Genomic DNA, 26995 nt, shown 5'->3' on the forward strand with positions numbered 1-26995 from the left:
CACATTCCAAATATCTTCCTGTACCTGTTGTGTAAATGCCAGTAGGCGACCTATTTCTCCTAGCAGTCTTGGTTTGGTGAGCGTGGGGCCCATCAGTGTTCATCTGACCAAGTGAGCAGTTAAACAACACTCTGCGCTTGTTCAACACGCTTTCAATAACCAGCTGTGGGGCCGATCATGTTGGCCCCATGCTGAGAGCAGCCATTTACATACGTCCAGACGTATTCACTTGAATTCATTCAGGGGTTGTTGGACTTTGAGAGAAAAGTTTTTGACGAGTTTTCCCAGATGAAGGATCGTCGTGCATCTTTTCTTTTCGAGCAGTGATCGTCACGATGAGTCACGCTGCATTATTACAGGGTTTGTTATTCCTAAAGCCTGGATGTGTTTCCCTGCTCTGATATGTTGATTTGGATGTGTATTTGCAGATCACAGTGATCGTCACTGATAGATAACAGTGGATTTGTAATGCGATGCTGTATAACCAGGTTCTGTGAGATCTAATGTCGTCATCATATCACTCATATTCCGTCTCCACTTCCACTCCTGCACCGTTATGGTAAAGTGTGAGTTTATGATTTCACTGATGGAGTGTGTTTGTGTTTGGATCAGGTTTGTGTGTAGTTTCGTTGATGAGTCGCTGCTGCCCCTACAGTTTATTGTGCCCCTCCAGGCTTTCTGTGCCAGAGATGCTACTGATCATCAACACTTCTCAGTTATACAAACCGTCTTTGGATCTTAAGTTTCAATATGAGCTTTTGACAATAATTTAGAAAAGAAGTAAACGAAACCTACTCTTCATACTAAGGATGAAAGTAAGTGCTGCAGAGTATAACCCGAAGTATTAGGCTTACTCCACTAAAAAGTACCAGTGAGGACATGTGAGGAATCTGAAAAGGAGGAAAGGTGATGAGCAGCGTAGAACGAAAAGAAATAAGATTAAAAGAGAACAGAGTTGTTTGTTTCTCTCTTACTGTCTGCGGTGTCTTTAATCTTGATGAGTGTTTCATTCTGCCGGCCTACAGACGCTCCGTATACGGAGTCACTCTTCGCGCTCCCCAGCACCAGCCTCATCTCCTCCTCCTCCTCATACGCCAAATCATCCACCAGAGTCAACACACACGGCTTCTCCGTCTCACCTAGAGACGACCAGAGAGAGGGATTTCACATACACAAACATGACCTTTCGAACGTCTTCAACATGCACTGACCTACTGGACTGCTGCAGTTCGTAGTATTTATGCTCAGTGGTCTTATTGTCAAACCATCAGATCACTGTTTTCTTTCTTTTACCTTTCAGCTGCGGATTATTTTTCATACGCATATCTGGTACATACATTGCAGGACAACAGTATAGAAGCAAGCAGTGATTAAAAAATCAACATCCCATCAACATTGGGCCTCGTTCACCTGACCGTTCTTAAGAACAAATGTTTTGTTAAAACCCACTTATACAGTTTTAACCACAGACAGTTTTCTTACAGACATTTAGTCAAAACTCTTTTGTTCTACATCAATGCACATATTGTTGTATGTTATTTCTTGAAAAAATAAAACATACTGTCATATGCAAAAGATCCAACACCCTTGGTCAGATTATAGCACAGTGGGTACCTCTCACCTCACAGCATGAAGGGCCTGGATTCCCTGGCTGGGTGACCAGGGTCCTTTCTCTGTGGAGTCTGTATGTTCTCCCTCTGTCTGCATGGGTTTCGTCCCACAGTCCAAAGACATGCAGTCAGGCTAACTGGACACACTAAATTGCCCCTAGGTGGGTGTGTGTGTGTGTGTGTGTGTGTGAATGTCTATGTGTCTGCCCTATGATGGTCTGGCGACCTGTTCAGGGTGTTTCTTGCCTTCTGCCCAGTGATTGCTGGGATAGGCTCCCCCCGGAACTGTGTTCTTTGAAGTGATGGATCTCCATCCAACACCTTTTGGGTGAGTTGGAGTGGAGTTTGTGATCTAATCATCCAACATCAGTACCTAAACTCACTAATGCTCTTGTGGCTGAGTGCAATCAAATCCTCTCAGCAACATTCCAACACCTACTGTAAAGTCTTCCCAGAAGAGTCGAGGCTGTTACTGCAGCAAAAAAAGTTACGCTGGACGGGGAATGTATGACAACCTGACCGCAAGCTTTACCTGGTAAGAAGGTAATGATGGAGGCATCAGTGTTGGGCCTCTCGTCAAAGTCGCTGGCCACCTGGGCGGACCCCTGGCGTGTATAACATCGCACGCTGGACCTGTGACTGATGTCACCACCACGTTGGACCACAGCAGTGAGGCGGCCTTCACTCTCCTCTCCAACCAGAACAGCCTGTTTGAACTGCACCTTTGGCACTGCAGCATCAGAGAAAGACATTCAGAGAAATCCTAGATCAGCGTAAAGATGCTTGGCTATAATATGACATTGATCTCATTCACTGAGACAATTAAGGAGATATGAAATTATCCAGTTCACAGCACTTGAGAGTAAAGTGGACATGGCTGTGGTTTAAGTATAAGCACCTAAATAATAAGTCTGGCAAATGTATACAATTCCCCCCTTACCCCAGAGTCAGTCAGCCAAAACTTACAGGTCTCTAAAGTTTGCTTTTTCACGGCTAAAGTATCTAACAAGTAGTGGAAGCTTTGTTTTTGTGGTTTCTGATAATGTATGACATATTGATTCCTATAAAAATGGACAAAATTCCAGCTTCAAAGCTTCAGGACAGGTCACACTAAAGTTTTTAGCTGGACAATGGCCCCTGGACAATCAAAGTTGCATACTTTTTTGTTATTGTGTAAGTTTTGTTATTCATCAATTTCTTTTGCGATCTGTATGATCAAACTCACGTCTGGTAGGTTTGTGTGTAAATATGAGTCTAATAGTTTAACAACCTGAAAAAGATGTGTGGTTTGCAGTTAACTAACCAAAACTAGTGTAAATAGTATTTATGTTACCAATAAATATAAAATAGACAATAACAGAAAATAATAACAATAATACTAATCATTTGATGCACAGCAATCCAGAAAAATACCAAGTACAGAAGTGGACTTTGGTATAAGCAAATGCAGCAACTATTCCAGGTTCCATTTAAAGACATATTACACTGTGCTTCGGTTTGATGCTACTGACACTGCCCAAAAATCAACAATACAAAACCCAGCAAGTGCAGAAGCAACTCATATCCTGCAATAACACACTGTTTAAATATGTTATTAAAATTAAAATTAAAATTTTAAGAGAAAAATCACACTACACAATCAATTCATTCTAAACCCTTAAAAAAGGGACGTTTTGTTTATTTATTTTATTATTTTTTATTTTTAGTGCTATAAACATTGGCCTACGAGCACAGCCAGTGGCTCATGAGCCATTGAATGCTTTTGTTTTATTGGCTCCTCACCAAAACATCTGCATAATTGAGGTGCTGGTAGGCTGGAGCTTAATTTCATGCCCTGAATTTGTTTCATCATTTGTGTTCAAACCTCTGCTTGTTTAAATGTTCTGGGAAAGTTTCGTGAATCAGACACACACAGTAGTTTGTGCATCATTAGAAGCATTAAAATCTGCAATCTTTTTCACGCAACTTTGATAAATAAGGGCCAATGTCTTCCACCCAGTTTCATATGTAGCAGTATTTGTTTCTTTCTCTAAACTATCACTTTAAACTTACTGATTTTTCCAAACTATTTAATTTTTGAAGTCTATGCTCTTAAAAATCACATGCAATATTCTTATATATCTTATTCTGACTGGCCTGACATCTGAAGCATAAATCTGAACTCCAAAAATGTATGTTTTATAAGTTAATACTCCTTATTTGGCTGCTTTATGTTACACTCTATGCAAATGGCCGTCTGTGTAACAGTGTGTATGTGAGAACTCAGAAACCAGCTTTTCCAATTCTGATAATGCACACTAACAGTCAGAGACGGAGTCGTTGATAAAGATGATGGCCCTCCCTGGCTCTCCCAGAATGCCGTTGGAGGGCATGCGAAGAACCAGCTCAAATCTCTCTATTCCTTCCAGGACCGGCTGGCCAAGGTCATCGAGGATGGTGACCCGGACGGTCTGTACGGTCACCCCTGGGGCGAACTCCAGATTCTTGCTGATGCCCACGTAGTCCACTCCGGCTGGGGGATAGATAAATGGTTCCAGGATGAGGTGAGAGACAGGTCAAGCTATATTTATCACCAAAAAGCATTGAATTTATCCTTGTAGCATAATCTGCTTTCAGAGAGAGAGAGAGAGTGCTGTAGCTGCTTTTTTAAGGGCTCAGAAGCCAAGGTGCTGCGCGAAGCTCTCAGCTCTCCTCGGCAGGGCAGCGGAAAACGTGTGGGAGGAGATGGAGGAGACTTTTTCAGCTACTAAAGATTCAGCCTATCTTTGCTTCCAGGTTTTTCACTGAAGAGGCCTTCACACTAAACCTTTGCACCTTCTGTCCTCGCCTAACGTTTCAAGACGCATCAACATTTTTACATATTTGATGGAATATTTGAAGCATCTTACTGCATGTTTTTCTGCATATTTATATCTTTTAACATCAGACTAAACATCAAAGTCTAAAGATCACTTGATCCAGCTGACAGTGGATGATACTGTGTACACACAGCCATCGCGCAAACAACCACGAGCTTTATCTAAAGACAAAAAGTCCAGATAATCAGAAGAGGTTCTAAACTGTGGCACACGGTCAGATTTGTTCATTACAGCCATTAAAGTGGCTGCCAACTTACTTTGTAAATCTGTTTATGACTTCATTTATAGGCTCCTTCATAAATGTACTTAAAATCGTCATTAGGACAGATTTTAAAGTACTGCGACTGGTTTTTGAAGCATTAAACTACGACAGCGTTTTAGGGCCACTGTTAATAAAAATAAAAATAGTAGACTTTGAGAATAAAGTCGTAATATTTCAAGAAAAAAGTTGTAATATTTAAAAAAGAAAGTTGTACAATATGATATTTCAAGAATAAATCCGTAATATTTCGAGAAAAGGTCGTAATATTTTGAGAAAAAAGTCTTACTATTTTAAAAAAAAGTAATATTAAACTGTGTTTATCTAGAATAAAGAGCCAGGCGGACTCGGAGGAAACTGTCTGTCTGTGTTGTTGAAGGAGAATCTCAGGCAGGGTCGTCTACATGGCTATCGGGGGCTCCATCTCCCCCCATTCAAAGAGGGCATGAAGTTTCACAGACAGTGAGAATAATGATCCACAGAGAGACAGGAGAGAGTGGAGCTCCGGCGCCAGTACAGCAACCAAGACCCCAACGCGTTATGGCGCCCCCCCTACAGTTAGCCCCCCTACAGTTAGCCCACTTTATCCTCCAAATATTACGACTTTTTTTCTCGAAGTATTGCGATTTTACTCTCGAAGTCTACTATTTTTATTAACAGTGGCCCTAAAATGCCGTCGTATTAAATGGAGTAGCACCATGAGATATTATGAACTGTCTTTTTCTGTGTAGCCAGACTGAGGCTTGCTTAATGTACCAAAAGTGAAAGGGTTCATATCACCAAAAAAATTCTTTCTCACTTTTTGAAACAGTTTTATGTACAATATCAATGATGTCGGAAGGAAACCTCAAATCTCCAAAATGGTAACTTTACAGGAGAAGAGAAAAACCTACTTTACTTTTAATGTAAGTCAATGGAACCAGACTTTTTTACAAGTCATTCTGGGTCGTTTCTTTTAGTCCATTCATCATGAAATTTACAGACAATGTAAAGGACAGCAGGCATTTTCAAATGTGTCAAAAACTGAAAAACGACAAAAATGGAGAAACAAGTTTTTCTTCCGACAGCAGCGATACAGACATTGTTAAAGCTTCAGAACACATAATCACTGTCCATAAATGCTTACTAAGCTGCAAAACTGCCCATTTTGCATTTGTTTTTCTGATGTCATGAATATCAATACATTTCATATATATTCACCTATTCAGCCTATCACAGTTTAGCCCCGCCCACTCACATTGAACTCATAAGCAGTGATTCAGCCCAGACTATTTTTTGAATGAAGGACAATACAAAACAGCCAATCAGCACAGACTCAGAACAGATCTCTCTCTTAAAGGCACAGAAATAAAAACCAGTTTCTAAGGGATGTAGAAAAGTTGTAAAGTAGACATGTAAAAAAGAATTATGACCCTTTTTGGTACATAAACCCATAGAAGCATCAAGAGAGGAAGTCAGGGAAAAAAAATCATGAAAAATTGAGGACACAGGACCTTTAACATGAAAAGATGTAATGAGGCAAAATTATTCACCCAAAAGATGGAACGATCTACCAAATCAGAACAAAGCATGCAAGTTTAAGAAGCAGTTAAAGATTCTTACAAACTGTTTTATATAAATTCCTTGTTTTTACTTACTTTTATTGTTACTATTATTGCTACTATTTTTTAAATATTTTTATCATTGTTATTATTGCTACTATTTTTTTTTTTCCTTTTTTTGTCATTGTTATTATTGTTGATTTGATTTCACTTTTATTAGTGTTATTTCTATTACCCTTTTTGCCTTTAATTATTGCTTTTTTTTTTGTTCTTCAGTGGTCAGGACCCCCATGGACCCTCACGGAGCAGGTACTATTTGGGTGGTGGATCATTCTCAGCACTGCAGTAACACTGATATGGTGGTGGTGTGTTAGTGTGTGTTGCGCTGGTCTGAGTGGATCAGACACAGCAGTGCTGCTGGAGTTTTTAAACACCTCAGTGTCACTGCTGGACTGAGAATAGTCCACCAACCAAAAATATCCAGCCAACAGCGTCCTGTGGGCAGCGTCCTGTGACCACTGATGAAGGACTAGAGGATGACCAACACAAACTGTGCAGCAGCAGATGAGCTATCGTCTCTGACTTTACATCTACAAGGTGGACTGACAAGGTAGGAGTGTCTAATAGAGTGGACAGTGAGTGGACACAGTGGTTAAAAACTCCAGCAGCACTGCTGTGTCTGATCCACTCATACCAGCGCAACACACACTAACACACCAGTGTTACTGCAGTGCTGAGAATGAGCCACCACCCAAATAGTACCTGCTCTGTGAGGGTCCATGGGGGTCCTGACCACTGAAGAACAGGGTAAAAGGGGGCTAACAAATGCAGAGAAACAGATGGACTACAGTCTGTAACTGTAGAACTACAAAGTGCACCTATATAGTAAGTGGAGCTGATAAAATGGACAAGGAGGTGGTCATAATGTTATGCCTGATCAGTGTCTGTTTCTTTTTATGTTATTTTACCATATTCTTGCTGCTTTTATGTTCTTGTATGATTTTCCTTTAATGTTTCTATTGCTGATATCAAACAGTTAAAAGCTTCTATTTTATTGCTCAAACCTAAACCTCACAGCTCTGTTATTTTCAGGTTTTTTTAACATTTTAAAATGTCGACTACCTTTTACACTGCTTGGACATTTTATCAATGGTCTAAAATTGGAATAAAAGCTTGTTATATTAACATGCATTAAAGTTCAGAATATATTTTCCAACTATAAATTAAACAATAGAGATGATTTACAGAGTATATGAAAATCTGTAGCTTCAAGCTATAAAACACATATTCTCACCATATAAGAACAACAACATACAAGAGTGATTTCTTCATTTAATCTTCAATCTCCCAGAACATGCTCAACATGCGAGATCCCTTTGCTGGTGTAGAGAAAGGATGAGGCAGCCTGCTGAAAAGCTCAGGCTCAGCATTGCATAACACTGCAGGAAACAGCTGTGGACGTCCTTACCTTCAGCCGACACCGGGTCAGTCTTGCGGGATCTAACGGTCACTGTGGCTGGTTTTGAGAGATCCGTTCCCGATCGCCACACTTTCACCTCGATGTGACCATCGCTCTCGTCCACATGGTACTCCTGATCACCAAAGTAAAACACAGGAGCTGAAAGAAAGCGGAGAAAAAACAGATTTTAACAGGGTGAGAACCTCACAGCACAGTAAAACTCAAGCTAAAAACAAACAAGCATCCTTCGTAAAATGAAATTTCATAACAAAAATAAACAAATACAGTAGTAGTTGAAAGCACAAGCTTATCAAATGTCTATTTTCATCCCTATAATTCTGCAGCATGATGCTTTGCATTGCTTTGTTTCTGCTTATGTTTGTTCACCCACTTTGTTCACACACACCCAGCAGACCCGAGCAAACAAAACAACTTGATACCAAAAGCCTGTGTGTCTTTAAGGAAGCCCTAACTAGCAACACCAGTAATCCCTATCAGCTCCTGAGCCACCTCCAACAGAACCGTGAACATGGGTTTCCATGACAACGCTCTGACATGCTGTCTCCGGGTGGCCGGGTCCACTGCAGTGGCTCTGTGTGTGGACACTTGTGGGAATGACCTGTGTGTAAAGCTGGAGCTCACAAAAAAAAGCTTCACTTATTACCTTCACCCAAACAGCTTTTCATCCACAAACGGGTTCCGTGAATACAGAAATTGATTCTCAGAGGCCTGAGACAGTTCCAGTGAACCATGTAGCTTAAAAAGATACTAAACTCTACTTTGAAATCCTTGCTAACCATCCTATCCAGGCTTATTCCTCAATTATGCCTTTTTCTGCAGAATGTCAGCAAAACTTCCTTTCACTTTACTTATTATAGCACATAATGTAAATTTAAAGTGTCCCAAATGTTATAAATGGTTGTATTTCATATGAATATTCCAAATGTTATTTATTTTGTGGGTTTATGCAGGTTTGAATAGATAAGCTCCAGTTAGAATAGATCAGGTGTACAACCCTGTCTCTGAAAAATAGTTGGGACGCTGTGCAAAATGTAAATAAAAACAGGATGCAATGATGTGCAAATCACTTAAACCCTATATTGAATTGATGATAGACAAACAGAACATATCAAATGTTGAAACCGAGAGATTCCGGGACAGGACAACAAAAGACTGGTAAAATTGTGTAACAATAATAAAAAAAAAAACACCTGTCAGTAAAGCATCCCAGAGAGTCTTTCAGAAGTAAAGACGGGAAGGAGTTCACCACTCAATATCATTAAAAGAATCATAGAATTCAGAGAAATTTCTGTATGCAAGGGACAAGGTTAAAAACCAATTTTGGCTAGCTGTGATCTTTGGGCCCTCAGGCACTGCATGGGCTCAGGAACATTTCTGAAAGCCACTGTCTATGAACACAGCTTGTCGCTGCATCCACAAATGCAAGTTAAAACTCTACCATGCAGAGAAGGAACCACATATAAACAGGATCTAGAAACGCTGCCGCCTTCTCTGGGCCTGAGCTCATTTAAAATGGATGGAGGCGAAGTGGAAAAGTGTCCTGTGGTCCGACGAATCAACATTTGAAATTCTTTTTGGAAATCGTGGACACTGTGTCCTCCGGGCTAAAGACCACATGACTTGTTATCAGCACACAGTTCAAAAGCCAGTATTCATGATGGTATAGGGGTGCATTAATTAACATGGCATGAGTGACATGCACATCTGTGAAGGCACCATTAATGCTGAATGGTATATACAGGTAGTGACGACATACGCTGCCATCCAGACGACGTCTTTTTCAGGGAAGGCCTTGATTATTTCAGCAAGACAGTGTCAAACCACATTCTGCATGTATTACAGCAGCATTGCTCCGTATTAAAAGAGTCCGGATGCTAAACTGGCCTGCCTGCAGTCCAGACCTGTCACCACTGAAAACATTTGCCGAATTATGAAATGAAAAATATGACAAAGGAGCCCCTGAACTGATGATCAGCTGAAATCCTGTATCAAGCAAGAACGGAGAAACATTTCACTTTCTAAACTACAGCAGTGTCTCCTCAGTTCCCAAACGCTTACAGAGTGTTGATAAAAGAAGAGGTGATGTAACACAGTGGTAAACAGGCCCCCGTCCCAACTTTTTTGGAACATGTTGCTGGCATCAAATTCAAAATATATATTTATATATGTATATTTTTCAAAATAGGCGTATACTTTTCGAAATGCAATAACATTTCTCAGTTTCAACATTTGATATGTTGTCTTTGTAGTATTTTTAATTAAATATAGGGTTAACATGATTTGCACATCATTGCACCTATTTTTAGTTACATTTTGCACAGCGTCCCAACTTTTTTGGAAACCAGGTTGTAGTTGTTTACTGTGTAATCATTACTAACGTTAGCATGATGGCAAATTGCTTTTGTTCAGCTCAGTTGCGCAGCATTTTTTAAAATGGAAACTCAGTGTCCGGCAACAAACAAAGTAGGTTGAATGGGATCTTTGCCAGTGTTATATAAACCCTATCCAACCGTGCAACAGCTTGCAACGCATTTGTGGGCAGAGCAGGGATGAATAGTGGGTTGAGAGAAAGTTACGGCAGAATTCATTTGCCAAGTTTGAAGTCTTCCTGTGCAAAACTACCTTTTTTATGCATGAGTCGACTCTTTTTAGATTATAACAGAAAGCCTAGTGATGTTCTGAGCTCGCTGCGTCTCTGGGATGTCTCTGACTTTTCTGATGGTCAGGGAGAAGGGAGGCGTCCGGCAAGTAATCAAGCAGAGCTGATTTCAGAAGAAGACCAGCTCAAGGCTTTTCAGAGCCTTGCCTCAAAGAGAACTCCCCGGGGGGAACTTGCTGAAGTCCTCTTCCTGCCTGCAAGAGTTTCTAACACTTTGTCAGTATAAAAACCCTCACTCTGACGGCCGTTTACAACACTGCACTGCTCACTCCAGCAGGCTGACATTAGAAACATAGAAACTCTCACAAAGGAGGCACTACTGCCTACAGAACTGACGTAAACAAAAACTTACAACTACATTCAATTAGGCAGTTCTTTTTTCCCGGCTAATCAGCAATAAATCAAAAGTGTGGGAACACCTTGCATTCTAATGACATTAAGTTTCTCACTGTTACTTTGAACCTAAGTAACAAAAATTAGATTTAAACTTCAACATAAAACAGCAATTTAGTGATACTATATTTTGTAATAATCACCTTTATGTTCAGCAAAGGTTCTTCTTCAGTGTGACGAGCGGATTTAGCCTAAATAATCATTTGACAATTTTCTTTTCCAAAATATTGTTAAAGGTTTCAGTGACTTTTTAGGTCTGAATGTTTGTTTACACAATCTTAAAAGAGATGGTTCTTTAAGGGTTTATTAGTAAAGTAAATGCTTCTACATACAACCATGAACACACAAAGAACCCTTAATTAAGGGGTTCTTTGCATAATGAAAGCGTTCTTCAGATTGATGGAGAATGTTCTATAGACGGTTCTATATAGAACCTTTTTGAAAACAATCGAAAATAGCAACCCAAATGTTCTTCAATTGTTACAATGTCAGACTTGCACCCTTTTGGGTGCTATAGAGAACCCTGTTCAAAAAGGTAGAACCATCTATAGCACATTCATGCACATTTTCCACCAATCTGAAGAACACTTTCATGATGCAAAGGGTTCTTCAGATTGGATATAGAACTATTTTCTTTACTGAACAACCCTTGAAGAACATCTTTTCTAAGAGGGCAGGCTCATAATTAGTGAGCTACAAACCTACACTATATGGTCAAAAGTACCCAGACACGCCTCTAAGTAGTGAATTCAGCTATTTTAAGGTGCACCTATTGCTGACACAGGCATTCAGCTGAGCACACACAGCTTGTATAATCTCCATAAAAAGCATTGCCTAAAGAATAGCCACACATGAGCAACATCAGCTAAGGATAATACTCAGCATCAGGCTGTAAATGTAGAACTTTGTTATAATTATCTAACATCAGTCCCTCCTTAATGGTGTTGTGGCAGGATGCAATGAAATTCTCACAACAAAGTTCCAACATCTATCAACATGACAATGGCAAGCCTCATTCTGCATGTGTTAGAGAGGTTGGATGCTGCACTGGCCGGCCTGCAGTCCAGACCGGTCTTTCTGCTTGCTTGTATGCTAGCTTATGTTGGTTAAGTAATTAGCTGTGTTGATGTCCTTTTGTGTCATCATTTTATCTGAGACAGTCGATTACAATCAAGCATTCAGGCACTGCAGCTTACGCAGCATGAATTTTGGGGGCAAGGAGTTGAAAGGCATAAAGAGTACTAGTTTTATTCCTGAGATATATATATATATATATATATATATATATATATATATATATATATATCAGACATAACATTATGACCACCTCCTTGTTTCTACGCTCATTGTCCATTTTATCAGCTCCACTTACTATATAGGTGCACTTTGTAGTTCTACAGTTACAGACTGTAGTCCATCTGTTTCTCTGATACTTTGTTAGCCCCCTTTTACCCTGTTCTTCAGTGGTCAGGACCCCCATGGACCCTCACAGAGCAGGTACTATTTGGGTGGTGGGTCATTCTCAGCACTGCAGTAACACTGACGTGGTGGTGGTGTGTTAGTGTGTGTTGTGCTGGTCTGAGTGGATCAGACACAGCAGTGCTGCTGGAGTTTTTAAACACCTCAGTGTCACTGCTGGACTGAGAATAGTCCACCAACCAAAAATATCCAGAAGGACTAGAGGATGACCAACACAAACTGTGCAGCAGCAGATGAGCTATCGTCTCTGACTTTACATCTACAAGGTGGACTGACAAGGTAGGAGTGTCTAACAGAGTGGACAGTGAGTGGACACAGTGTTTAAAAACTCCAGCAGCACTGCTGTGTCTGATCCACTCGTACCAGCACAACACACACTAACACACCACCACCACATCAGTGTTACTGCAGCATTGAGAATGATCCAGCTGATAAACTGGACAATGAGCATAGAAACAAGGAGGTGGTCATAATGTTACACCTGATCGGTATACATACATATATATATATATATATGATAGTATTTTCCTAAAAATTAACTTGCTTAGTCTTTAATATGTTAAATTATTTCAAACTGACAAAGATAAAATGCTAATTTGTATTAAACTAGATATCCCCAAGCTTTTGACAAGCATGTCCAAATCACCCTCAGGCATCAACAGCGAGAAGACGCGATCATCCAAAATGTCCTGCACTCGTTGGAGCCTTTGTATGATTAAAGCATTTGGGGCAACAGCTGCGACTACACCATTCTGTAATGCGGCGGAGAACAACACAAACCTGAGCTCTCCATCTCCCAGACAGGAGCTAGTCACACTTTTTAAAGTCTGAGCTATGAGATAAAAGTCTGTATTTTTTTAACACACACACACAAAAGCCGTGTTTGAGCTCGTGGCAGAAATGTTTGTCTGTAGCAGACAGTCGAGTCAGGCTGATGTGATTTTGACAGTGTATCTTAAAAAAGACAACACAAAAAAGGAAGGAGAAACACAGCGTGTTCTGCTTTCTTCACTCGCTCGTCTACTATCAGAACAACTTTTGCTATTTTTATGACTCAGGGCATAATACGGCAAATAAGAAGCAGCCATTGATTCTGAAGAAAGGCAGTTCACAAAAACATCATGTAACCGCCTGTGGTGAACAAGGCACGACTATACATTCAAGTCTTTTTGTGAAAGTGATAGAGTGGAAAATCTGATTTACACAGTTTAACCCAAATGTAGCTGTTCTGCCAAGACGTGGACAAAAGCAGGCTTTGAAATGCCTTTTGGCCATTTTTATAGTTAACGGTACATCATATAGTGTGAGAAACCACAAAAGCAAGTCTATTTGAGATTACATGACATCTCAGTGTCCACGTGCGACAATTTTCTTCAATCCGATTGATTACATTCCAATTACAGATAGAATTGAATTCAGAACCATTAGCCAACTGTGTTTGCACACAGAGGAATTAGACCTCTGCATTTAACCCAGCCGGGCAGTGAAACACCCACATACATGCACACTAGTGAGCACACACACACTAGGGGGCAGTGAGCACACTTGCCCAGAGCAGTGGGCAGCCCTATCCACGGCACCCAGGGAGCAGTTGGGGGTTAGGTGTCTTGCTCAAGGGCACTTCAATCATGTACTGTCAGCCAAGGGGATCAAACCAGTGACCTTCAGGTCACAAGGCTGGTTCCCTAACCTCCAGCCCACCACTGCCCCCTAATTAAGACTGAGGTGTTTATATTCTCACTCTACTCAACAATCTGATGGAAAGTCTCCGTTTACATGCTCACTATAAGTAATCAGATCCAAAATAACGCACATGTGTAGAGAACCACGACAGCGATTACCATGACAGCGAGTCCAGTCAGAGTGAGATGAGCAGCAGTGAGCAGTGCTTATGTTTATAATTACTTTATAATGATGTCAGAATCAGGAAAACGTCCTTCACATGTCCTTATTAAAGAAGGCCGAGAGGAAGACGTCGTGTTCTGAGACACATAAGCTGGACGTCCGTCCCACCGCCGTCTTTTAAAGATCAGAGCATAAACTTCGTCTCCTCTGCAGACCAGTTTCTGCTCCGCCATGTTGAACGGTATAAACTTTCACTATGACGTGACGAACATGATCAGAACGGACTTAAACTTTCCGATAGGGAATGTAATCAGATACAGGCATTTACACGGATATTATTCTTCTATTTAATGGATTATTTACAGGATTACCCACCTCGATCAATCGGATAGAAATTGTATTCCAACTGGCATCAATCTGACTAGTCTATTCTGATTGAGGTGTTTTCATGGACGTATTCTATTCCGATTGAGCTATTAGTCAGATTATTAACAGATTATAAGGCTGCATGTAAACGTGGCTGGTGAGGTTTAAAGCAGTGTGTGATGACACAGGAATGCAGTTTGCACAATGTTAAAAGCTTCCATTACTTGTTAGCTACATTAACCTCGCTGATCTTGTTCAAAAGTAAAGAAGCAAATGCAGCGTCTCGGCCAGCCTGGATTACATTAGATTTGGAGTAAGTGGGAAATTATACACTGTAAATGAGAAGTCAACTCAACTTAAAATGATATAGTAACTAATTTCATGGCTTTTCTTGAGTTGACGCAACTTGAGGACACCAGAGTTCACAAAACTCAAACTTCGTAGTTTTAATGAGTCAAAAATTCTCTCAGCTACTGTTTCCAGCTCTGTATCTCAGTTAGATAAACAAAACTGAATTTGTGTTTTTTTTACTCAGTTTCCCCACTAGCTGGCGCTCCTTCTGTTACACAATCCCATCTGGCATATTTTCCTCTTGGGCTTCCAGATATGGACAGCTGTGGCATTGCTGGGATTCAAACTCATAATCTCCTGATGTTGGGATGAATCATTAGACAGTTGGACCACATGAGATCATGCCATTTTTAAAGGTAAAACAATAAATATTTTCTCCAGTGTTTTAAACATTTGTAGACACAAAATCTGAGCTGCTTCATTTGTTCCTGAGTGGTACAGTGGACTAAGCCAGCACCCCAACAGGAGGTTGTGAGTTTGAGCCCCAGCGATGCCATAGCCATCCGTAAGTGTGAACCCAAGAGGAAAAATGTCTAGCAGGAGTGTGTGATGGAGAGAGTCCTGGCTGGTGGGGACGTTGAGAATATAAAACAAGTTCTTTTTATTTTCCTAACTGAGATGCAAAACTAAAAAATTAAGAGAACTTTTGACTCAGAAGTTTGAGTTGTGTGAACTTATGTGTCCTCAAGTTGAGTCAACTCAAGAAAAGCAATGAAATGAGTTACTAAATCATTTTGAGTTGAACTCCTGCTCTGGGCTCCCAAGTGGTGCAACCGTCTAAGCGTTGGCCCTATCATCAGGAGGTCGCAAGTTCAATCCCTGGTGATGCTACAGCCATCTGTAGCCGGGAGTCCAAGAAAGCACAACTGGCCTCGCTCTCTGGGTGGGTATGATGGCCCCCTTTCTTCACCCATCACTCGAATGCGATGCTAGTCAGAGCAGGTGTCTGCTGGTTGATGTAACATATCTGGCGGATGGCGCTTTCCTCCGTTCGGCTGTCCAGTGATGTTGCGTGAGTGACAGTTTGAAAAGATGCGGTGGCTTCACAGGTCTCGGAGGAAGCCTGTGTTACCCTTCGCCCTCCTAGCGCTGGTAGTATCGTGTGATTGGGGGAGTCCTAACTAGGGGGTAGAATTGGAGACGACTAAATTGGGGAGAAAATTGGGTAAAAAAAATAATGAACTACTGTTTTAAAAAAGACGGCATGGATATACAAATTTGTCTTCTTTACCACAGACGGTTATTTAATGATATTTCTCTGAGATGCTTTTTCTTCAGCAAAATTAGATTTTTAACCAAACTGTCACATTATATGTACTTTTCTTTGAAGCTCATATTTGCTTGCAAGCTTTTGTTTACTTCAGCTGAGATATACCGCTTTGATGGTACATAAAAACCTGAAACCAAACCCAGTAATTTAGCCTCCTATTGCATTTCAGTCAAACCTGAGGTAGCAATTAGAGTAGGAAGAAGCAAAAGGCCTCTACAGACTCACACTGACAGATATATGTTAACATAAAAGGCCTGTGTGTACGTCCCAGTGACTTCCTCCAGCACAAAGACATTTCTTCTACTATTGTGTTTCCATAGCTGCTAGTGGCAGTGACAGATGATTACTTAAGCTCTGCAAGGGAGACGTCTGGTATGTCTGTGTATTTTTGTATGTCGTGTAAAGGCCTGGGGAATATGGGAATGAGGGCTGCATGCAAAATCCTTACTGCAAAAAAAACCTTTCAAGACTATTATAAGATTCTTTTTTTCAACACTCTTAAAAATGAAGGTTTCTGAATGGCCTAGAATTTTTTAGGGTGGTTCCTTTATGGAATTTAGCACCGTGGGACATTTTTTATTTATATAATTTCAAGTAAAACAATCTGACCGCACTGGTATATGATGATATTTGGGTCGTTCTACAGAAACATCCACTTTTCTGTCTATCCATAGGAGTCACTGGTGTTACTGATCCTCATTGGTGTTACACATAATAAATGTAACACCAGAGACATTTTTAATGAACAATGCATTTTACAGAATGGCTGCTACAGAACATCAAACCACATGTTGTCAATCATATGTAAAATATGTAATTAAAAATATGGAATTTAATCCATCTGTATTCTATTTTTTCACAATTACCTCAGAATAAAGTCGGTCACACCAGTGACTTCAGCTAAGAGCTTCATATGAAATCATGAGCTAAATGAGAAAATCTCTGATAACTGAAAGACACAGTGGACTCACCATGTGCTTTTCTTCATAGATCCTCAGAAAACAGGTAAAAGGAAGTCAAGTGATGTCATCAGTGTGACTTTTATTTCAAAATAAGAGATTTTTTGTTATGCAGTAACACCAGTGACGCAACTCCTGGGGAACTTTCATTATATATTTTACAACATTTATTTGGCATTTGTTTTCTTTACGTCATTTAATTCATATATTTCATAGTCATGTAGAGATTATTGTAGTTAAAATTGCAGAAAAACGTTTTTTTCCTCAAAATATGGCCTCAGCCTTTACACATGACTGTGAGGACGAGCTCTTGTGTGGTGCTTGGAATTCTATATGATTGATTTAAAAAATTTTAAATAATGCTAAAGAAGGTGTAATTGTTAAAATAACTTGTTGTTTCATTTTAAAATATAAATAAATTGTAACCCCAACATGTTTTTCAAGTGTAAAATATCTGTAAACGTTAGGTACACAAAAATGGACGTTTCTGTAGAATGACTCATTTCTTTTTTTCTTTTTTTCCCAAACAGCTGAAATTATCTGCTAGTGCAACAAGATCATTTCTTTAGATAAAACTGCTGAAAGTATGACTGTCTAAAAACCGTGGAATAATCTTACAGTATTCTTATAATAATCTCATAATGAGAAATATTAGATAAATCGTCTATATTTAAGATGCTTTTTCTTATCATTTCTCAGTGCTGCATGTGTCTGTAGTGAATAAGAGAGTAGAAAAAAACTGTAAAAGTCTTGTCTCTCTTTGTCCGCAGTGACCGCAGGTTCAGCCAGTACAGGCTCCGTCTTGCAGAAACTGCAGAAACTGAAGAAACTGACCGACAAATTCGCTCAGCTCTTAATCCCAAGAGAGCTCCGCTACTGCCGGCCAAATAACGGCCAGCTACGGATTTACGCCGTGTTTGTTTTGACACAGTCCATTAGCTCTTAGGGGTTGCGGGGGGTTGGGGGGGGGGCAAAAAAGAATAAGAGAGAGGAGATAAAGAGAGAGAGAGAGAGAGAGAGAGAGAGAGAGAGACGGAGAAAAGAAGAACAGAGACAAAATGGATAAGATAAAGAAACAAAAAGAGATGAAAGAAAAGAGAGAGAGTGAGAGACTATGAGATAGAGAGGAGGGAGAGAGACACAAAAAAGCGAGGCAGGGAAGAAGAGGAGAGGGAAAGAAAGAAAAAGAGGGGTGGTGAGAGAGAGACGGAGAGAAAAGGAAAAGCAAAAAAGGAGGTAGGGCGGCAAAAAGAGAAAGAGAGAGGGGAAAAAGAATAAAACAAAGGAAGAGAGAAAAAGAGAGAGGGCGAGTGAGAGAGAAGAGAGAGAAAGAAAGCAGGAATGGAGGAGGGTGAGAGACAGCGAAAAAACAGAAAAGGAAAAGAGGGAGAAAGAAAAGGAGATAGAGAGAAAAAAGAGGTGGGGAAGACTGGGAGAGATGAGGAGAGAGAAAGAAGGAAAAAGAGGGGAACTGAAAGAGAGACAGAGAGAAAAGGAAAAGAAAAAGAGGAGGTAGGGAGACAAAAAGAGACAGAGAGAGGAAAAAAGAATAAAACAGGGAGAGAGAAAAAAGGACAGAGGGAAAGAGAGAGGGCGCAGTGAGAGAGAAAAGGAGAGAGAGAAAGACAGCAGGAATGAAGGAGGGTGAGAGAGATGGCAAGAGAGACAGAAAGAAAGAAGGTAGGGAGACAAAAAGAGACAGAGAGAGGAAAAAATAATAAAAGAAAGGGAGAGGGAAAGAAAAAAGGAGAGAAAAAGAGAGAGGGTGAGTGAGAGAGAAGAGAGAGAAAGAAAGAAAGCAGGAATGGAGGAGGGTGAGAGAGACAGCAAGAGAGACAGAAAAGGAAAGGAGGAGGGAGACAGAGGAAGATAGAGAGAAAATAGAGAAAGGAGGGGAAGACTGGGAGAGATGGTGAAAGAGTGAGAGAGAGAATAAATAGAGAGGAAGGTTGAAGGGAAAGAGAGAGAGAAAGAGAGAGGGAAAGACAGAGAGAGAGAAAGAGGCGAACACAGACACACACACTCACACACACGCACACTCACACACACGCACACATGCACACTCACACACACACACTCACAGACTCACACACACACACCCACACTCACACACACACACACACACACACTCACAGACTCACACACACACAGGCGTGTCGGACCCTCACAGTAGATGAGGAGAAAATTGAGTTTGGGTGAAGCTGCAGGCTGAGTTAACATGACACTGAACTCCTGACCCTCATCACAATTCACTGATACACACACACACACACACTGCTGACCCTCATCTCGGTCCTCTCAGCTCTTCTGTTGGTTCTTGCAGACAGAAAGATTGAGAGATATGATTTCAGGAATGTCGGCCGGTTGGTCATCCTCCCTCTGTTTACCTGCAGCCCTCTGGACATCCACACACTTGCATAGCCACACACACTCCCTGCTCTTTCATTCAGGTTGTTTGATCACTCAGTCCCTGCTTCGTTCTCCTCATCCATCTCTTCACCCTCACTCTCCCCTAAAACTGAGATCACTGTAGCCTGAAGGCACAAAGCAGCTTTCACAAACCTGTATTTGTCTGAAACCCAGCTCAAAGCTGTGCTTTAACTCCGTTGAGGTCAACTATAGTGTGGAACAGTCACTTGAGTCAGTACCTAAATTTACCTCCCGCCAAAATCCACTGATTCATGGTTATTGTGATACTGGCCTTTGCAATACTGAACAACCAGAACAACCCGGTTAATGAACAGTTTCAAAGATTATCGCTTGTTTAATATAAATCGTCGCTGTCCAATGAAAAACGTGTATCTCCATTTTTTGCGATTTTTACTTTTCTGCATCATTTGAGCTCCGCATCCGTCCTTTACATTGTGTGAAAATTTCATGATGATTGGACCAATAGAAATGCTCCAAAATTGCTTAGAATAAAATCTCTTTCTATTAACTTTCATTGAAAGCAAAGAACATTTTTGCCCTCTACTGTAAAGTTACTGTTTTGGATATACCCGTTTTTCTTTGGGCAGCAACGAAATATATTTGTACATAGCAAAGAGGTCTTTTTTCTCCCTTACACAGGTCCCTCCTGTCTCTATATTTTGTGTATATTTAATATGTTTCAGTTCCAGTATTTTCTTGTGTTTTTATTTTTACTGTGTTTACTTTCTGTAGAGTGATTATCTGGTCCTCACCACAAGCATTTCAATTTCAATCTTTATAAACTTAAAACCTGATACTGCATAAGGCTGCAAGGTGCAAATGAGCCATTTAACCAATCACAGCTTATTTATACGTGTGGTCTAAGCATCCAAACTCTGACATTTCAGATGAGTTTCTATGGTAACTATTTTCACTTCACACACATATCAAGAGCGAAGGTCTGTATACAAGTGGAATAATCTTACAATGCACTGAATAACACATCATATCCCAAAAAGTAACTTTACAGGAAAAAGAAAAAAATGCTTTCAGCTTTCAATGTGAGTCAGTCTGGAGCCCCTAAGGGGCCGTGGTTAAAAAAAAAATAATGATGACATTGCATTCCCTAAATAATTGCATTCCCAATTATTTATCCTAACTGACAACTAAAATTTCTTGATTGTGATAGGACTGGGTGTGTAAAAAGTGCGGTGGGCTTTAGTGGAGCATGAAGATTGGTTCTTGGGGACACTGCCCAAATAAATGACCCCCGAGCCTGCATAAGCTGACAAGTATACAATTAAGAAAATCTTTTAATTATATCATAACATATATCATACATATCATCTTATTTTTAAAGTGATAAACTAATGAATGAACAAATAAAATAATGAACGAAAGTTTCTGATTTGTCTACGACAGAAACGAATAAGAATACGCCAGACTGCAAGGGCACCGATACAGTACGGATATAATAATTAAATAACAACACTACTGCAGCACTGCGGCCTGCGGCGTGATTAATGCTCATGCGCTTCCACATGAAAGCACTTCTGCGTGAATCATGAGGAGTCAAGCAGCTTATTTTTCAAAGAAGCCCTAAGAGAAATAATACTATGTAAATATGTGGAAAGTACAGCATATCTAAGTGGTATGATGTATTTTCTCTGCTGAAAAGCTGTACTTTTCATTTGATTGATGCCACAAATGTAACAAAAAACTTACAAAGTTAACCAAATAGGACAGAAGGCTTATGTCTGCATCACACTGTTAGAAATAAAGGTACTGTGTAGGTACATTTTTTTGTTCGTACAAACAGTGTAAATGTTCCCTCAAAGCTCCAACAGTGGTTTTAAGGTCTGATTGTGAACCTTAAATAAGTTTTCCCAGGTGAAAAGTTCGTATTTGTACCTTTTCATAACCGAATGTTTTAAAACAGAACAGTAAAATAAAAGCCTGGAGGCGAGACGGGGTGTGTGGAGTCAGTACAGCTTAGAACATATCATTTCAGTGGATTATGGTTCAGTTATGTTCCCTGACTAAAGGTACTGAGATGGAGCCTTGAGGGAACCACCCCGGTGACAAGAGGGGAACTGACCCCAGAGACAGTTTAGGACCTTTACCTCTGAGAGTGCAGAAGACTGTCCCTGATTGGTTAGTAGCTCAACCTGATTGGTCCAAGAACTGTTTATGGTCCAAAAACCCTAAACTAAACCTGTGCAGCAGAAGTTTCCATGGTAATTTAGCCTGGTTAAAAAGTGATTCAAAGTGGCGAATCTGGAAATGTTGTGAACAGAAAATCGAGGGACAGATCCAGCTAAGATTAAAGTACAACACTATGAACAGTAATAACACTAATAGTAACTACTGTAGATATTAAACAGGGAATTCCACTGATTTTTCAAGGTTTCTGCATAATTAAATGGTTAAGATGTAAACAAAGTCATTCAGAGTGTTTTGATGTGAAATACTGTGTTTTAGAGAAACTTACCGAGTCAGAATTGTTCACAGTGGTGGTGATAGAAACCAGACGTCCACCTCTAAAAGCTCCCTCACAAAAAGTCACTACATGAACTGGTTATGAATTCACTGCCTGATGTCTGAGACACTAAATGCGTTTACATGCACTTAATAATCCGATAACTGCAGAAAATCTGATTTTGTCAGTAATCCGAAAAATGCGTTTATATGCACTTGAGTAATCAGATAATGGGGAAACTCCGGGTCTACATGAGTCAGACAGTAACCAGATTTCTGCTTTACAGTCAGCCAATAAACTCTCAGAAGAAGACGTGATATAAACGTAAAATAAACTCAAACTTCATACCGCGGCTTTTTTTTAAAACATCGCACCAAAATATAAAACATACATCATCTAGGTTCTAGAAGATGAAGAGTATTTGAATTCTTTATTTCACACATGCAGACTGAGAAATCCGAAAGAAATCAGAGTAAGAGTTTACATGCACTGAGAAATCTGATTACTGAGCTAAAATCCAGGTCTCTTTATCGGATTTCTAGATAGGAGTATAGTGTTTACATGACCATTTGAATAACAGAAAAATCCGAAAATCAGATTTTGTCAGTAATCCGATCAGTTTATTTATATGCCCTTGAGTAATCAGATAATGGGAAAACTCCAGGTCTACATATGTCGGAGAGTAATCAGATTTCTGCTTTACAACCAGCTGATAAACTCACAGAATAAGACGTGAAATAAACATAAGGTAAACTCAAACTTCATGCCGCAGCTTTGCGCCACTTTACCTGTAAATATGAACATACATCATCCAGAAGATGAAGAATATTCCTTCATTTCTTTAAGAATGTAGTTGGTTTCAGCTCCAAAAGTGTTTTGCTGCATCTCGTGGCAGCACTGCTTACTTATTTCCGGTAAAGCTGTCTGTTTTCACACATACACACACTGAGAAATCCGAAAGAAATCAGGGTATGAGTTTACATGCACTGAGAAATCTGATTACTGAGCTAAAATCCAGCCTCTTTATTGGATTTCCTAATTGGATTTTTATATAGGAATATGATGTTTTCATAACCATTTGAATAATCAGATAACTGCAGAAGTCCGATTATGATGGGATTATTAAGTGCATATAAACGAACTCAGTGTCTTACAATAGTTTTGTGATAAATTGTTGACCAAAAATGTATTTTTTAAAAATCTATTATGGTGGACAGGTACATTCAGGACATTGTGAGGCAAAACAGGTCTAATGTTTTCAGACTTATCACTATTTTACTGTCATCAACAATATGAATAAAAACACATAGCTTCTCTGCTGGTTTTGGATAGTAAATAAAATGTCTATATTTGTGTTGTAGATCCCTGGTTCCCATCCCCACCACTGTAAAGAAGCCTGAGTCAGTAAGTTTCTCTCTGGTGACCCACTTCACATCAAACCACTTCTATTGACTTTTTGTTTACATCTCAACCACTGAATTATGCAGAAATACTGAAAAAGTGCTGGAATCCCCCTTTAGCCAAACATCAGGTCTCACAATAACAGACAACTCTGCCTTTCAGACCTAAGCAAGCCTCTTAAAATGCTTGACTGACGTTTCAGAGGGTTCAGTTTAGATCCAAAGACAAGCATTTCAGATAGGGAGCAGATAAGATCTGCAGCCCTCAGGATGTAGTAACACAGAAAATGAGGTCGTTCCGGAAACCTCCAATACTTAAGAGCCTGGGGCGCGAGTGTTTGTGTGGAGAGAGTGAAAGAGTAGCTTACATACTGCAGCATGTCAAAACAAGCCACACAGGGTAAGCTCTCATCAAGCAGCACCTTCCTCCTCCAGCCATGCAGCATTAGCACAAATCTGCTGCACAGCCCCCTGTAGAGCTCAGCTCCACCTCAACTAGGGCTGTGTAAAGAAAAATCAATCAAACGTTTCGCACAACAACTCCACCCGACTGTCTGAAGCACGCTGGATTTCTTACTAATCCTGGTTCAGCCTTTAAGTGGAACACGCTCAGATAAACACATATCCATACATGCAGCACTATCCCTAGACATACCGGGTGAATATCTATCACCGAACACTTCGCTGAACGGAGGTTAGATGATCTGTCTGTTCCGTCTCCGTCTCCTGACAATGACTCACGCTGTGAATCTGACCTGTGCGAAGCCGTCGGCTCCTATTCTCTGCATGACTGTTTCAGAAGCAGCACAATAAACCATAAATGGAAACAAAGACTTCGAAAATCCCAAGCTTATAGCTGGAACATAATGATTTTGCTTGCACTGGTAAAGCAAACAGGCTTAAAGAGCCTCATCTTTATCTGCTGTTTCAGGCCTCATAAAACCGTGTAGAGAAAAAGACAATCCTGTGCGCAGTCACTGCTCAAGTAGGCCTGGTGTTCTTTGTACATACACTTACACTGCATTTAAATGGGACACAAAATGCTTTGTTTTATCTGGTTTGGAAAGACATAATACAGCCCTTTCTCGTCTGATATGCTGTATAAATTCCAAACGTCTTCTGTTCTCAGAGCAGATTTTCCCTCAGTGTATTATAGGCCATGCGACTGGCCAAATCCAGCCATTGTTTTCTTTTTAAACAGAAATAAATCAGCATTGTATAATCCTACCATTGTTAGTTTCTATTTAAACCTGGAATAATTACAGTATTTTATTATAAAGACCATTGTCTCATAGCCTTGCATGGAATGTGTGAAGCAAAGCTTTTACTGCACCACAGTACATCAGCCTGGAGAAGACCTGTAGTTTGTTACCAAGACGTTTGTTTAGCCCAGACTGCATAGGCTGATGATTAAAATCATTTGGCAGCATTAAAAATTAAAAAATCACATCAAGAACCGTAAACATACAAGCTAGCGGCAGTGATCCACTTTCCGTCTTAATTTCAGTGGTAACGGAAAGACAGCAGCAAAGAGCTGATTCACTTTTCAGGCCCCTTGAGGTGACAAGCCGACCAGTGCAAAGACTTCTGAAAAGTCAATTATCATATTTTGGTACATTTGAATAAATGTGTCATTCTACCCCATCAGCCATAATTAGCTATCCACTACTAAACTCAAAGGTCTAAGCAGTTAGACGGGAAAACATTACACAGTTCACTAAGGCTGAGTCTCAAATGGCTCAGTACTCTCAACATAGTGCACCATGTAAGTCTTAAAATAATGGCTCCTGTAGCCAAACAGTGTAAAATATGCCTAACAAATGGCCATTTAAAATTTCGGCCACATGCACATAACTCCCTATTAGACATACACTGATCAGGCATAACATTATGACCTTGTTTCTACACTCATTGTCCATTTGATCAGCTCCACTTACGATATAGGTGCACTTTGTAGTTCTACAGTTACAGACTGTAGTCCATCTGTTTCCATCTATTACCCTGTTCTGCAGTGGTCAGGACCCCCATGGACCCTCACAGAGCAGGTACTATTTGGGTGGTGGATCATTCTCAGCACTGCCGTAACACTGACGTGGTGCTGGTGTGTTAGTGTGTTGTGCTGGTACGAGTAGATCAGACAGCGGTGGTGCTGGAGTTTTTAAACACTGTGTCCACTCACTGTCCACTCTATTAGACACTCCTACCTTGTCAGTCCACCTTGTAGATGTAAAGTCAGAGACGATAGCTCATCTGCTGCTGCACGGTTTGTGTTGGTCATCCTCTAGTCCTTCATCAGTGGTCACAGGACGCTGCCCACAGGACTCTGTTGGGTGGATATTTTTGGTTGCTGGACTATTCTCGGTCCAGCAGCGACACCGAGGTATTTAAAAACTCCAGCAGCACTGCTGTGTCTGATCCACTCAGACCAGCACAACACACACCAACACACCACCACCGCATCAGTGTTACTGCAGTGCTGAGAATGATCCACCACTCAAATAGTACCTGCTCTGTGAGGGTCCATGGGGGTCCTGACCACTGAAGAACAGAGTAAAAGGGGGCTAACAAAGTATGCAGAGAAACAGATGGACTACAGTCTGTAACTGTAGAACTACAAAGTGCACCTATATAGTAAGTGGAGCTGATAAAATGGACAATAAGCATAGAAACAAGGAGGTGGTCTTAATGTTATGCCTGATCGGTGTACAGTGCACTAATTGGGTGAGGAAGGCAACATTTCATAACTCACACGCAAAATACTGCATTAGTCGGCAGAGGATGAACAGATCATTTGAATCTCAATATTCAATTTGCTTGTTAACATCAAGTATAGCGTATTTATTTTATGTACTGATTACTTTTTCATTTAGTCACTGAAAAATAATATCCTAAAAATATCCCCACTGAAAAAATAATGCACTAGATTTACTTGAATGCAATGTGATACATAATTTGCACATGAATAAAATACATCAACACATCTATCGCAGGTAAACAGAAACACAGAACTGAGCAGACGTAATATATTTTATTCATGTGGAAACGTTATACACACTTGAATCAAATCTGAAACCTTTTTTTAGTGTTTACTATTCTAGCACTGTTCCTCTGAGATCTGCTCTTACCATCGTCCAGGTCGGGCAGGACACTGATACGTGTGCTGGGGTACTCTGAGCCCAGCCGGCCACCCAGCGGCATGCTGAGGGTCACGTTAAAGCTCTCCTCCTCCTCGTACAGCGAGTCGTCAATGATGACCACGCGGCAAAACTTCTCCCTCTCCCCCTTCTCAAAGCGCAGCATGCTGGTCTGCTCCTCTGGCCGGGAGATGTAGTCCGAGTAAGAGAGGACAGTACTTGGGACAGTGCCTTTAGCAGAACCTACAAAGGAGGAGAAGGAGGAATAGCTAAACTTCAGTTTAAGCTCAACTTGTTCAACTCTAAACAAGTTCCAGAATGTCAACAAAGGTCTACAACTTGAAAATGGCTTAGTCAGCTGTTTTTCAGTTTATATTCAAGTCCTTGTATTCTATATTCATGTTTACGAATGTATACCAATATCTCTAACCTGGCAATCGGCTTAGGCCCAGTCCCATTTCTTATTTCTCCCCCTACCCCTTGCTTTCGAGTGTCACGTTGCC

General features: G+C 40.4%; 1 protein-coding gene across 1 annotated transcript in view; it reads right to left on the bottom strand.

The window, feature by feature from the left end:
• Positions 1 to 26995, bottom strand: part of frem2a (FRAS1 related extracellular matrix 2a) — a 136693-nt gene that overhangs the window by 32265 nt on the left and 77433 nt on the right. Inside the window, exons 6-10 of the mRNA XM_036595057.1 lie at positions 26484 to 26735; positions 7737 to 7886; positions 3913 to 4122; positions 2143 to 2340; positions 975 to 1139 (exon numbers count right to left, since the gene is read on the bottom strand). Of these exons, the coding sequence (XP_036450950.1) occupies positions 975 to 1139; positions 2143 to 2340; positions 3913 to 4122; positions 7737 to 7886; positions 26484 to 26735 (975 nt within the window). The remainder of the gene's footprint in view (positions 1 to 974; positions 1140 to 2142; positions 2341 to 3912; positions 4123 to 7736; positions 7887 to 26483; positions 26736 to 26995) is intronic.

Source organism: Colossoma macropomum, unplaced genomic scaffold, assembly GCF_904425465.1.
Source record: "Colossoma macropomum unplaced genomic scaffold, Colossoma_macropomum, whole genome shotgun sequence".
Lineage (NCBI taxonomy): Eukaryota > Metazoa > Chordata > Actinopteri > Characiformes > Serrasalmidae > Colossoma > Colossoma macropomum.